The sequence below is a fragment of the Schistocerca cancellata genome, chromosome 4, assembly GCF_023864275.1.
Source record: "Schistocerca cancellata isolate TAMUIC-IGC-003103 chromosome 4, iqSchCanc2.1, whole genome shotgun sequence".
NCBI lineage: Eukaryota > Metazoa > Arthropoda > Insecta > Orthoptera > Acrididae > Schistocerca > Schistocerca cancellata.
Window position 1 is genome coordinate 405,808,338 of NC_064629.1, and position 15,177 is coordinate 405,823,514.

A 15,177-nucleotide genomic window follows, 5' to 3' on the forward strand; every position below is an offset into this window, starting at 1 on the left:
ACGTTTCGGCACCACTGTGCCATCATCAGTGGGTTTTCGTTTTTATTTATTCTGTAATGTGAACATTTTTGTTAAATGAATATAAAATTATGTGTGCATTTTTAGTTCAAACAACAGATCGTTTCTTTTACATTTGGTGTTCATGAAATTTCTGGATCACTTGTGTGTTAATTACTACAGGTAGCTTGTCATCTGCAACCAATTGATGTTGATGAGAATGTAATTCAGTTTTTCGCGATGTTTTCATGACTATATTTGTTTTTACTTATGTTTTCGTGTGGCAAGTACTTCCATTCTCCGCATAATGCTGAGGTGTTCACCAGAACTGGTGAACAAATGAACACTGACTGGGCTGGAACACATAACAAACCAAAATCACACTGTGTTCTGGTGAAAAGTGTTTTACTACATTATTTGTGAAAAATACTTGTTATAGTTACGTGTGCATCACAACACCTCAGCATTATGCGGAGAATGGAAGTACCTGTTACACAAAAACATAAGTAAAAACGAACACAGTCGTGAAAACATCATGAAAAACTGAATTACATTCTATAAGATAGGTTGACTTCCAGCAAAAATAATTTTCTCATCAACATCGTTTGGTTGCAGATGACACGCTACCCATAATAATTAACCTATAAGTGAACCAGAAAATTCATGCACACCAAATGTAAAGGTATTTACAAAAAGAAACGATCTGTTGTTTGAGGCAAAAATGCACATAATTTTATAATCATTTAACAAAAATGTTCACATTACAGAATAAATAAAAACGAAAACCTACTGATGATGGCACAGTGGTGCTGAAACATGTTTGGTTACTTAGAAAAACAGTGTTTTGCATAACTGACGGACCTCACATCCAACTCATTCAATAAGTTTACACCACACCAGAGTGATCAAATGAAATAACATATGTGTTCAAAAACTCTGAGAACTGTGTCTTTGATTGACACATATCAATCATTTTATTTACAAGTAACTAAATCATGTAATACATACACAATTCAACTTGCAATATCCACCACGATAATTACACAAGGTCTTGATAAATTCCACAAATTGAAATGCTTATTAGATAGTGCCTGAATACAGCTTGTCAAAACTGGTTACAGCATTACAAATATCTTACATGATCTTCCCATATATGCTACTGCACTGGGTTGTGGCTTTCTTTCTGTATTGGTTATGATGATCTGTTCACTACGCTGTTAAGAGTAGGATACCTACATGTCTACTTTCTTGTTCATTACTATACCTACCCATGCAATACCTTCATTTGGGTTTGTGTTAACCCTCTACTGAACTGGGCAAAAATCCTGTTCTTCCTGCCACTGCTCATCACTAACTCCCAATATATCGAACATCAACTCATTCATTTCTGTTAAGAACTACATTATGCAATACACAGCTGTATCACTATACTTTATTAGAGACAATTGATTTCAATCTAGGATAAGTCCATCATTGGGTCCACTGCACCAAAGAAGAACAAGAACACACATATGACAAAGTCTATAACATTACAGTATTCAGCCATTTTGTGAAACAGCATTAAATACATCATATCTTACATTACTGTAACAAAGTACTTATAGAACCATCTCAGCTATTCATTTGCATAGTCGGAATAACAGTTGTCAGACGTACATAGTTCCATCCCTAATAGTAGCTGTGTAAATGTAAAATATATGTCCATTTAACCTCATAGATGTTGGTGCATGGTATAGCCATACACAGAACAGAGCAGGTCAAAGATTATTCAATGAAGCATTTAAGGCATTGCAGCAAAATACCAATTATTCATAAGATCAATTGTCAGTACCACATAGACTTAACATACACATACTGACAAATGTTAATTGCTTTTTAGTAATTTAATTACACATGATTTGCATTTTATGGTTACTACATAACATCAATGGAAAAACAGACAGATGCACTTCAGTCTAGTTAACTCTGAAAGTAATATAGGTACTAGTCATAAGGATTACATCGTCATAACATAATATGTCAACTAAAATCTAAATCCCTCCCATGAGTATATATCACAATGTGCTACAAAGTTTACTACACATTACTACTGATTATCATAATTAGATGTGACAATTTTTCTACCTTGTCTATTTAACATAGTACTTACTTATAGTTACATAGTATATTACTGAAAAAGATGTTTATGAGCTACCAAACCAAATGTATACAGAGCACTGACAAATTATCACATTTTACACTGGACCTCCAGAGTGCCAATATTGGTTAGCAGCCTATGTTACAAAATAATTTCCCTGGGATTATGGTCTACATACAGTCTTAATTTGTCCAGCAATGCTTGATTTGTTCTGGTTACCACTGTGGTTTCTAAGTAATGACATGTTATAGATCAAGTTGCTATGAGACTGTGTTGTTGTTGTTGTGGCCTTCAGTCCAAAGACTGGTTCAACGCAGTTCTCTGTGCTACTTTATCCTGTGCAAGCCTCTTCATCTCTGAATAACTACTGAAACCTACATCCTTCTGAATCTGCTTACTGTATTCATCTCTTGGTCTCCATCTACATAATCCCCCCACCACACACACACACACACACACACACACACACACACACACACACACACACACACACACACTCTCTCTCTCTCTCTCTCTCTCTCTCTCTCTCTCTCTCTCTCTCTCTTCCCACCAATCATAAACTGGTGATCGCTTGATGTCTCAGATTGTGTCCTACCAACTGAGCTCTTGTTTTAGTCAAGTTGTGCCACAAATTTCTTGTCTCCCCAATTCTACTCCATATCTCCTCATCATTAATAATGTGACCTACCCATCTAATCTTCAGCAATCTTCTGTAGCACCCTATTTCAAAAGCTTCAGTTCTCTTCTTGTCTAAATTGTTTATCGTCTATGTTTCATTTCCATACATGGCTACACTCCAGACAAACACCTTCAGAAAAGACTTCTTAACATGTAAGTCTACATTTAATGTTAACAAATTTCTTTCTTCAGAAACGCTTTTCTTGTAATTGCCAGTCTACATTTTATATCTTTTCCACTTCGGCCATCATCAATTATTTTGCTGCACAAATAGTAAAACCTATCTACTACTTTAAGTGTCTCATTTCCTAATCTAAGTCCCTCAGCATCACCTGATTGAATTAGACTACATTCCATAGTCCTTGTCTTGCTTTTGCTGCAGTTCATTTTATATCCTCCCTTTGTGACACTGACAACTCTGCTCAACTGCTCTCCCAAGTATTTCACTGTCTCTGACAGAATTACAATGTCATTGACAAACCTCAAGGTTTTTCTTTCTTCTGCCTGCACTTTAATTCCTACTCATAATTTTTTTGGTTCCCTTCACTGCTTGCTCAGTGTACACACTGAATAACATTGGGGATGGGCTCAAACCCTGAGGTCACTCCCTTTCCAGCTACTGCTTCCATTTCATGCGTTTTCTACACAAGTTGTAAATAGCCTTTTACTCCCTGTATTTTATCCCCGCTACCTTCAGAACTTCAAAAAGAGTATTACAGTCAACACTATCAAAAGCTTTCCCTAACTCTACAAATGCTATAAATGTAGGTTTTCCTTTCCTTAACCTATTTTCTACAATAAGTCATAGGGTCAGATTCGCTTGTGTGTTCCTACATTTCTCCAAAATCTAAACTGATTTTCCCTGAAGTTGGATTCTGCCAGTTTTCCATACTTCTGTAAGGAATTCATGTTAGTATTTTGCAACCACAACTTATTAAACTGATAGTTTGGTAATTTTCACACCTGTCGGCAACTGCTTTCTTTGGAATTGTAATTTGAATTATTACATTCTTCTTTAAGTCTGAGGGTATTTTGCCTGTCTCAAACATCTTGCACACCAGATCTGCACACCAGATGGAAGAGGTATGTCATGGCTGGCTCACTCAAGGTTGTCAGTAGTTCTCACAGAATATCATATAAGCCAAGGGGCCTTGTTTCGACTTAGGTCTTTAAGTATTCTGTAAAATTCCTCTCACAGTATCATATCCCCCTTCTCATCTTCATCTATGTCCTCCTCCATTTCCATAATATTGTCTTCAAGTTCATTTTCCTCGTGTAGATCCTCTATGTACTACTTCCACCTTTCAGCTTTCCCTTGTTTGCTTAGTACTGTTTTTCCATCTGAGCTCTCAATATCCATAGAACTATTTCTTTTTTCACCAAAAGCCTCTTTAATTTTCCTCTAGGCAGTATCTATTTTTCCCCTCGTGAAACATGCTTCTAAATCCTTACATTTATCTTTTATCCATTCCTGCTCAGCCATTTTGCACTTCCCGTCAATACCATTTTTCAAACGTTTATATTCCCTTTCACCTACTTTAATTGCTGCATTTTTTATATTTTCTCATTTCATTTGTTAACTTCAATATCTCCTGTGTTATCCACAGACATCTATTAGACCTTGTCTTTTTACCTATTTCATCTTCTGCTGCCTTTACTTTTTCATCTCTTAAAGTTACCCATTTGACTTTAACATTATTCCTTTCCCCTGTTCTGGTCAACAATTGCCTAATACTCTCTCTGAAACTCTTAACAACTTCTGGTTCCTTGAACTTATCCAGGTCCCATCTCCTTAATTTCCTAACTTTTTGCAATGTCTTCATTTTTAATCTACAATTCATAACCAATAAACTGTGATCAGAATCCACATTTGTCCCTAGAAATGTCTTCCACAATCTGTGTCATACCTTTACATAATCAATCTGAAATCTCTCGGTGTCTCCAAGTCTCTTCCGCATATACAACCTTCATTTATGATTCTAACACATAGTGTTAGCAATGATTAAATTATACTCCATACAAAATTCTACCAGGTGTCTTCCTTTTTCATTTCTATCCCCCAACCCATATTCACCTACTACTTTTTCCTTCTCTTCATTTCCCTACTATTGAAATTCAGTCCCCATCACAATTAAATTTTTGTCTCCCGTAACTATCTGAATACTTTCTTTTATCTCATCACACATTTCTTCAATCTCTTCCCCATCTGCAGAGCTAGTTGGCATATAAACTTGTACTACTGCGGTAGGTGTGAGCTTCGTGGCTATCTTGTCTATAATACTGCATTATCTATGATGTTCATACAAGCCATTCATGACTTGCTGGTGCCAACTAATGTATCAGAAGTGCAAGCTGTAATGGGCAAGATAACCTTTGTTTTACCCTGGATGCCACTTAGGTTGTGGCACCTCTAAATTAGTTGTGCTGCAAGGGTGTTCCATTCATTTGGTTGGCTGAATGACAGACAGCTTTCCAGTGGCTGAAAGACACACTACCGAGTGATCCATATTTCGTCCACTTCAACCCCAGCAAGTCTGTCATTCTTGCAGTATATGCCTCATTTTATGAGCCTTGGTGTGGTGTTGTCACACTGAGTGTGCTCCAATGACAGGCCAATTACATTTGCATCAAAGACATTGACCAACGCCCAACACAACTACAGCCAACTTGAAGAGGAGAAATTGGCTATCATTTACTGGGTCATTCACTTCCATCAACAACTGTATGGCTGCCAATTTTCTCTGGTTATGGACCACAGACCATTTATGGCTTTGTTCGAGACCTCCCAGTCTGTCCCAGCACATACAGTGCAGAAGTTACAATGATGAGCTCTTCTGTTGTCCAATTGCCAGTACAAGTTAGCATATCGGCCCACTACCAAGTACTCCACCGCAGGCCTTCTGTCAAGGTTCCCTACTGGCTCCAATGCTGCATTTGATTCCTCGAAGGACTCCTGCCATAACATTAATTCACAAGAAATCTGGCTTTTGGAAATTTTCCAGTCACATTCTGCCATGTGGCGCAGGAGGCAGCATCAGATCCTGCATTGCAGATGGTGCTAGAGTTTATTCATTGTGGGTGGTCATGGAGTCTGAAGGAGATCTGTCACCTGGTGGTTCATTGCTACTTTGTTCATCGGTGTGTCATCTCTGTACAGAGGGACATCATCTTGATGCATGCTGAAAGGCGCAATGAGAGAGTCTTGGTCCAACAGTCCTGCCAGTGGGAAGTTCCTCACTTGTGGCACCAAGGACATTGGAGTATTGTCTGTATGAAGCAGTTGGCAAGGCGCCATTGTACATGGCCAGGAATGGATGCACAAATAAAGAGCACGACTACGTAGTATGCAAATTATCAATCTGCTCCCCACAGCAGTACTTTGAATGGTCATGTTATGACACACCTTGGCAACGTATGCACATAGATTTTGCTGGGCCACACTGGAACATATGCAGGCTAATGGTTGTCTATGCACACAACAAGTTTTCCTTCATCATTCCAATGAAATCTACCACATCAGTCAGAACAGCTCCATTTATGACATCTACCACAGAGACCTTTTGTCCTTCCTTCCGAGTCACAGTTTCAGCCTCAGCAACAAATGTTCTTTCACATGTTTGGCTGTGCTCATCAATGGGAATGGGACATGGTGTCTGAGATGTTGTCCTGTTCCACCTACACCAGTCACAATCTGGCAGTGTTGCACTGGCAGCATCAGAAACAGCTTCAGCCAATCCACTTGGGAGATCTGCCACCCCCTTTTTGTTCACAGATCCAACATGCCAGTGTTACAGTCACAGATGTCACCTCTGGCAGCACTGTCATCTCTGAAGCGGGAGATGCCCATGGACATTGACATAGCGCAGCCATCATCATCACAATCATGCTAGCAGCCCCTGATACAGCCAGCAACAGGGTTGCGCCTGGTCACCTGGCCAGATGCCCCGGAGGGCCAAGACGTTGTTTCTGGCGGCCTTTTGCATTATTTGCCCCAGTGCCTACAGTCACCTACATACACCTTCTGGTTGATTTCCCAATCGGCATTTCCAGCCATGTGCAGGGTGGATACCAGGGTGAGGCTGGGTGTTCAGCGCTGACTGACTGAATTTCCAGCATCTAATTCTGCAGTTGCATCAGCACTCTCCCCCCCCCCCCTCCCCCCCCCCCCCACTTCCATCATGTCGCATCTTCATACTTAACACCAGGGTGGAAAGGGTGGGGGGAGGCATGTGGTGTCTTCCAGTAATGAGAGCAGCACAAGAAGTATTGACCACTGCAGAGATACCATCTACACACCTGTGTTTTCTAGTGACTGTAGTGAAGCCACAGTACAGCCATTCTGAACTTGTATCAATTTGTCACTCAGTAATTGTGGCTCATTTAGTGCATTCTGCACTGCAAGTCCATGTGTGCAGTTTCATAACTAAAATCGAGCCTGGCAAGCACAAATAAGTTTTGTTGTAATTAATAAAGTATTAGTTCTTCAGAGTGTTCTAATTAACTGTATTATTACTAGCAACCTCAGTGTCCAAGAAGTCTGACACAATGCTGAATATGTTCTCTTCCACTGCAAATAACTTAAGCTAACTTAACACACCTTGCTTGTAATTTTATTAACAGCATAATTATGATAACCAACAGTTTGGTTGCTTTAGCCATTTTACATTTTCAAAGACAATGCATCTTTTGTAACTACATTATTAATGACTTATTATCATTCTGTGAGATCATAATTATCATCCCTGATATATTTTATATAATTATTTTGCAACTGTAATTTCTAAATATTCACTTACTGTCACAGCTGTCAAATGATGATGTAGTTTGGTGTAAGCACTGTCACCTGTTTCCTGGCTATTGTGCGTAATTATGTTGCTAACTTTTGTTCAGTTCTACTTTTCAATTTTTTGGATTAATTCTGCGCTCTTTAACACGAGATCTGTACTTCAGGTTTTTTCATTAGTTGTAACAACTGTGACTGGGGAGGGTGACGTGCCTACTTTATTCATTAAGCTGCGGTAGATTTAGCTTGATTTCCTGTTTTGTTTAACTGCAGACAGCCTGAAGATGTTCAACAAATCAAACTGGCCATAACACAATATATGTGTAATTATAAAGCTGATGTGGTTTTTATTAATCATTAAATTTCATGAGAAGTACTGCACAGTCTGCAATTTATAAAATTCTGTATATTTTTACACTATAACCTCTGGTAAGGATTCTTATACTTCCTATATAATCTATAATATGGAATGTAGTTATTAATGTATTTATCAAAATTCAATGAAAATGAAAGAAACATAAGGTATTTATGGTTACCTGAAACAGCTTTGCTGAGGTCTTCTATGACAGGTGGTGACACCTTTGACAGAAAATGTTCCACTTCGCAGGTCACAGCTGTTGTATGAATGTTGGCACCTGCAGTTTCTTTTATTGACTAGAAATCACAAAACAAAACACTGTAAGGCACCTTATATTAATGTAACTCTCAGCATATATCAATTTCTTTATTAGATATGTAAATTTAAGTAGTTATTATTTGTCATCAGTTTGCATCCCCATTCTATTGAGTGCACTCATATGTTCCTGTCATTTATAATACATGAAATACAATGTAAAATATGAGACTGAAACAAAAAGCTAGGGAGAAAGATATTGTCATAACCAGTTACCAAAATGACTATGTATCTTCACTACATGTGAACTGCATCAACTAAGGTATAAATGGAAAACAAAGAATATGATTCAGTAACTATAGATTATGGTGCACATGGTTTAACTGAAAACTAATGAATATTATGGATAAACTATGTACTGATGAAATGATGAATTTTTTGCTTCGGGAAGACAATATTTTATGGCCATAAGAACAACAGAGTCAATCTTTAATAAAGAATATCATCATCCCAAACAACAACAGGAACCTCATAATGATATTGCATGATATTAATAAGCATGTGAAATGCATCAGATTTTAACTGCACTTGTTGTCCCTTAAATGTGTGTTGTAAGAATTGTCAACATGAAACACAGAATACAAAAACAAGCAGGTACTGACTGTGAATATTCCCACATTTAGCTAATAATAATCATGTCCAAGAACTTTGTTGCCACTTCATTCTTTGGATATTATCTGTCTGTTTCTGCTAAAATTACAGTTCAGCTTGTTATCCTTATATCACAGAGAAATCATGGCTTGCAGGTAGAGATGGACCACTTAATACAATATCTGCTCACATTTAGTTCGACTAGTAGGTCTTGTATCTTGTAGCACACACATAACTGTTATGTACAGCAAAGCCTGATGTCTTGCTTCCAGTGTAGTTTGTATCAACTGAAAATTATTTCTTATTCTACAAATCACACTCGGAGACATTGCACAATAGACAGCATTAAAACACAGAATTATGGATGAAGAAATAATGGGTAATAAATGAAGGCAACTGAGAAATATACAGGAATAAAATGTCAGAGTGGAAAGAAGGAAGAACAGGGAAAAATTTCAAAGGTTCAGCATAAAAGTAATAACTAAGGACAACATTACTAGCATTACTTCTCACATTTAGTTTTTCTGAATTTAATACACTTAGCTACCATGTAAAGTAATAAAAGACAACAAGGAAAACCAAATCAGATGGCATGGGACACACAAAATGAAGTCCAAATAATGAAAATGCAGGAGCAGAGAGATCTACAGGGATACCAATGTAAAAAGAAAGAAAAGCAAAGTAAAATGAAAAGGGAAAAGATAGGAAATCGACTGGCAACTAGGGGCAGGTATTGTGTGGTGTGCAAATATTTAGAACAACTGGATTGTAAGGATATTTATTTGGAAACAGAAGTCTCTCTTTAACTTAGTGGGCAGAAATTTATCTGACTAATGTCTCTTACACTGACTTCACTGTCACATAATGAATAATACTTGCACATGGTGGCTAAGTTTCATAAACTACACTGTGCTTGATAATCATATTCCCGCAACTGAAACAGGTAGAGGTTTGATTATGTTCAACAGCTTTTGCAACAGGTATGGTCACTAATCATATGAAATACATGGTATGAATCAATGTCCATTGACTTTGTGTAGCACAGTATGCTTTCTGGATGTTACGTGATGAATGTCGAGCCTTTTAGTCAAACTTCAACTAACAGCCTATAAGCTTATCCATACTCTTTCAATCACTTCACAGATAAGTATGATACAAAATGACTGGTTTTTATAGAAAAACTAAGCACTTCAGTAAATCAGCTTAAATAATATTTGTTATGATGTATGTGATAATCACACTAAATAAAGAGTCAATGGGGTGAACAGTGGGGGTATGAGAAGTGTGGGGTGGGATGGGGTGGGGGAGGGGTAGCTGGGTAGGTGTGGGGGAAGATGCTGGTGCTGCCTATGAGAGTGTGCAGGTATGTGGCTGGGACTGTGCTGGGGAGGGGATGGTAAAGGGACAAGAGGGAAGCAGAGTCAGGTGTATTGTCAGGGTTGTTTGGGGGAAGAGACCAAACAGCAAGGTCATCAGTCTCACTGGATTAGGAAAGAAAGTCGGCCATGCCATTTCAAAGGAACCATCCTGTCATTTGCCTGTAGCAATTTAGGGAAATCACGAAAACTTAAACCAGGATGGCCGGAGGAGGGATCGAACCGTCATCCTCCCGAATGTGAGTCCAGTGTGCTAACCACTGCGCCACCTCACTCGGTGTGTATTTTCAGGATTGGAAGTGCATGTAAGGCTTGAGTGTGAGCAGAGAAGCAGATAGAGGTAGATGGCACACAGGGATTAGTGAAGGTTGAGGCCAGGGCGGTTCCTTCCTGTGCAGTTCAGAAAATGTGGTGGTGGTGGTGTGAGGAATCCAGATGCCAAAGGCTGTGAAGCAGTCATTGAAGTCAAGCACATTGTATTGGGCAGCATGCTGAGTAACTGGATGGCACAGTTGTTTCATAGCCACAGTTTCGTAGTTGCCATTTTATGCACACAGACCATGTCCACATAAAATGTCACACAGTGGTTGCAAATAAGCTGGTACACCATATGGCTGATTTCACAGGTGGCCTTGCCTTTAATGGTGTCACAGATATGTGAGATAGGTTGGGTAAGCAGGGAAATATAACTGTGGGAAGAGTGAGGAGTATAGTTGGGAGGATATTTCTCATTTAAGAGCATGAAAAAAGGCAGCTGAAAACCTGGCAGAGAATGTGATTCAGTTGAAACATTCCTGGGTGGTACTGAGTCATGAGTGAGGGTGCTCCTTTGTGGTTGGTCAGTAGGTACATGGCAAATGGTTGGTCACTGTGGAAACAAGGTACAGCAAATCTCTTTCTGAACAAGATGAGGAGGGTCATTTTGGTCTGCAAAGTTCTTAATGAGACTCTTCGCTTATTTAGAGAGGGACTGCTAGTTTAGCAGTATGTGACAATGACCAGTGGCTATGCTCTACAGAAATGAATTGTGGAATGGGTGGGAGTTGTCAAAGTGGAGGCATGGTTGGTGATTGGTAGGTTTGGTGTGGATAGAGGTACTGACATAGTCATCCTTGAGAAGGATGCCAACATCAAGGAGGTTGGCTTGTTGCACTAAGGAAGACCAGATGAAGTGAATGGGGGAGAAGGTGTTGAGGTACTGGAGGAATATGGTCGCAGTGTCTGCATCCTTGGTCCAGTTATTCTGAACCAGATGAGGCATTTGGTATTCTGAATAGCTCAGGTGGATTCTCTAGTTGGTCCATGAATAGGCTGGCACTGGATGTTGCCACGTGGATGCCCACTGTTATACCACAGATTTGTTTGTATGCAATGCCTTCAAGAGAGAAGAAGTTGTGGGTGAGGATATGGTTGGACATAGTGATCAGGAAGGAGGCTGTAAGTTTGGTGTCAGTCAGGCATTTAAGATAGTGTCCATTGGCAGCAAGGCCATGGGCATTGGGATCTTAGTGCAGAGAGAGAGATGGCATCAACAGTGATGAGCAGGGTGCCGGATGATAAAAGAACAGGAACTGTGTAGAGTTGGTAAAGCAAATGATTAGCATCTTTTGTAGAGGAGGGCAAGTTATGGGTAGTAGGTTGAAAGTGTTGGTCCACAAGGGTAGAGATTCTCTCTGTGGAGATGCAGTGACCAGTTACAATGGGGTATCTTTGCTGGTTTGGCTTATGTACTTCGTGAAGCATGTAAGAGTGTTGCAAATGTTGGGAGTGATGAGTGATATAGACTCAGGGAAGAGGTTTCTGGACACACCTAAGGATTTGATGAGAGACTGGAGATCCTGCTGGACTGCTGGATTACTTGGTGGAGGCTGTCAGACACATACCTATAACCCTTGCCACAGTTACCCCATTCCAATGGAATCACTGTGGTAAGGCTTATTGGTATGGGTCTGACAGCCAGTAGAACGCTCCACAAAGTAATCCTTGCAGTGTTTCACTGGAGTTTTTTCTGGTGGTGATGTAAGATTTAATGCTAGTAAATTCTGGAAAGTTAACAGGGTACAATGGTGGTGGGGGGGGGGGGGGGGGGGGGGAGAGTGAGTGGGGGTGGGTCAAGACTAGATAGAGGAGTAAATTGAGTAAGGCAGGATTCAGTATTGGTTTTAGATTATGATTGGTACGATTTGTGGTAAAAAGGAGTTTCCACTCTAGGGACTGGGAGGAGGTGAGAAGGACTTTAACAAGACCAACAAGATTGAATTTGGCAGTGGGGCAAAAGGTGAGGCCTTTGCAAAGGACTGATTCTTCTGTGGGGCTGAGGCTTTTGGAGGACAGGTTCATTACTGTGTCAAAAGTCTTTTTAGGCTCTGGGTTCTATAGTGTGGTGGAAGGAAGTTTCTAAGGCTGTGGCAAATATAGTACATTGGCAAGGCTAGCTATGGTGACTATCATGGGATACTCTTGTAGTGGTGGTGGATACTGGTAGTCCAAGTCATTGTTCAACCATTGCTAGTCCCTGTCCTTCAACTACCTGCCTCCTTTCCTGCTCCCACTCCAGCACTATATTGCCTTGTATTCCAACAACACACCCACTAGTCTCTCTCTCCCCTCCCCCTACTTCTCACCTTTTCCGCTTTCCCGCCCCCTCAAACTACCTGACTGAATCTGACAGCCCTATCCTGTCTCCACCACATCCTGGCATACTCTCATAAGAAGCACTACACCTTCCTCCACCCCTAGCTCACTAACAGTCCCCCTCCCTGCCTCAGTCTCCTACTTACCGCCACCACCCAGCTTGCTTTTCCTGTCAGACACAGTTTGCTTGCAGTCCGGCTTCAGTGGCCACAGATAGTGGTCATGGTCATTTGTGTGTGTGTGTGTGTGTGTGTGTGTGTGTGTGAGAGAGAGAGAGAGAGAGAGAGAGAGAGAGAGAGAGTTGTGCCTGGAGGAATATGTGTGTGTTTTTTATGTTAGAAGAGGGCCTTTTGGCCAAAAGCTCACATATATAGCAGTCTTTTTATTGTGTGTGTCTACCACTCAATATATAATCTATATGGTGAGCAGCAATCCATTATTTTTATAATATTGTCATTGGTATTTTATCTGTGTTGTAATCATATACAGTGAGCATGCATAACTGAACAGTGTATGCCCCCATGACTGGCCTGAAAAGGCTACCTCAAAATGGCACAAACAGTGCAGCAACTGCTGCGTCGTGTGCCAACAGCCACATATAAGCCAGCGCAGTGGACCCTTGGTCACTCTAATGTTTTTCTGATTATGGAAAACTTCACTGTTAGACTGTGCCTCAATGTAACCTCTGATTTGTGTATTTGTACATGGCTACATCATTCAGTGTATCTGTATTCCCCCTCCCCCCTTTTTTTTTACAACGGTTGCATGTTACCCAATGTTATGGGCATATTGCCTGCTCATGTTGAACAAAGCGATAAGGGCATACTGGGAGAGGAACATGCGGCCGCTGTTGTGACGCTGATTGCTGTTGCTGATTAGCATGGTGCTGCCCCATGTGATGTGGAGAATGTGCTTGCAAAGCCGCTATGTCATCTTCCCCCAATGAGGTAACGATGGCAACTGAAGTGGAGAAGCAACATTGGCTACTTCATACTAAGCTTCTACCTGATTTCCTGCTTCCATAGATACTTCAAAAGACTGGGAAATGTTCAAAACCTCTATGAGGGAGGGATTTACACGTTGTACAGTGTGTTACAAACTTCTCTATCAGGGTCCAAGCGGATTATACCATCATGAACCTTCGAAACAGCATAGGAGTCCCAGTGAACTTCAGTAACAAACTAGCACCAACAGCTAAGCCTTTTGAAGTTTCACTGCCCAAGCTATGTACAACTATTGTGGCTGCTTCTGACAACAGTAGAACTCAACACGAGCATCAATAACATGTGTACTCCTGCAATAATAATTAGGGAGCAATTGATACATTTCATAAGAAGAGAGACTGGCAGGTTCCTTCAGAGGAGCTAACTGACACAAAAGATGATGAACATGAGGAGAAATCCATGACTGAAAGAAAGCCATGTTGGGGTCAGCGACATTGAAAGCTTGGAAATGTTGCTACAGGCATGTTTTGTATGTGTCTCAGTCTTCCACATTATCACCATATGGAGGAAATTGTGGGGACCGCATCAATGGCAGTGAACCCTGACACATCCATGAGGCTGCCAATTTCTGTAGTGCCACGGACAGAGCCTGCTGCCAGTTGGTGAGAGCTCACTGCTGTTCAACAAGAGACCAAAGAATTTTTCCACCAACATGTTGGGCATAGTGAATCTTGAAACGAAACATGCTGAGCAGAATACTGAACTCATGGCCAAAAATATTGTAATGTTGCATAAAAACAATAATAAAATTTTTACCAACTAATTTTTAACTCATTTCCATGTAAGGGAAAATACAGTCATGCTGAATGACATGGTAATAAGTAACAACACAGCAGTCAAAGGTTACATTAAGGCACAGTCTAACAATGAAGTGTTCCATAATCACAAAAACATTAGAGTGAGCAAGGGCCCAGTGGGCCAGCTTATATACAGTTGTTTGCGCATGGCACAGCACTTGTGGCATAGTCTGTGCTGCTGTGAGGCGGCCTCTTTAGGCTAACCATGGAGGCACGTGTTGTTCAATATTGCACCTGAAATTTATAGGGTTACAACACTCTGAAATTTATTGGCAGCACCATTGTGACACAGTACAGGAAAACTAGCATTTTCTGTATATTCTATACACTTGAAGTAAGCTGTTTTAGAGATAAATACTACGTCAAGAATTATTAGAAGCTCTAAATTCTTAGAGTCACTATTAGTGTATTTATTCTTGAAAATAAGTGACACAGTTATTAACAACTGTTGTGATGCACATACTGGGGGAGGGAGGGAGGGAAGGTAGGTAGGGAGGGAGGGAGGGA

The 15,177-nt window shown here is 40.2% G+C and overlaps 1 protein-coding gene across 1 annotated transcript in view; it reads right to left on the minus strand.

Moving 5' to 3' along the window:
• Positions 1 to 15,177, minus strand: part of LOC126183882 (zinc finger FYVE domain-containing protein 26) — a 329,860-nt gene that overhangs the window by 236,933 nt on the left and 77,750 nt on the right. Inside the window, exon 9 of the mRNA XM_049926187.1 lies at positions 8,132 to 8,249. Coding sequence (XP_049782144.1) covers positions 8,132 to 8,249 — 118 coding nt within the window. The remainder of the gene's footprint in view (positions 1 to 8,131; positions 8,250 to 15,177) is intronic.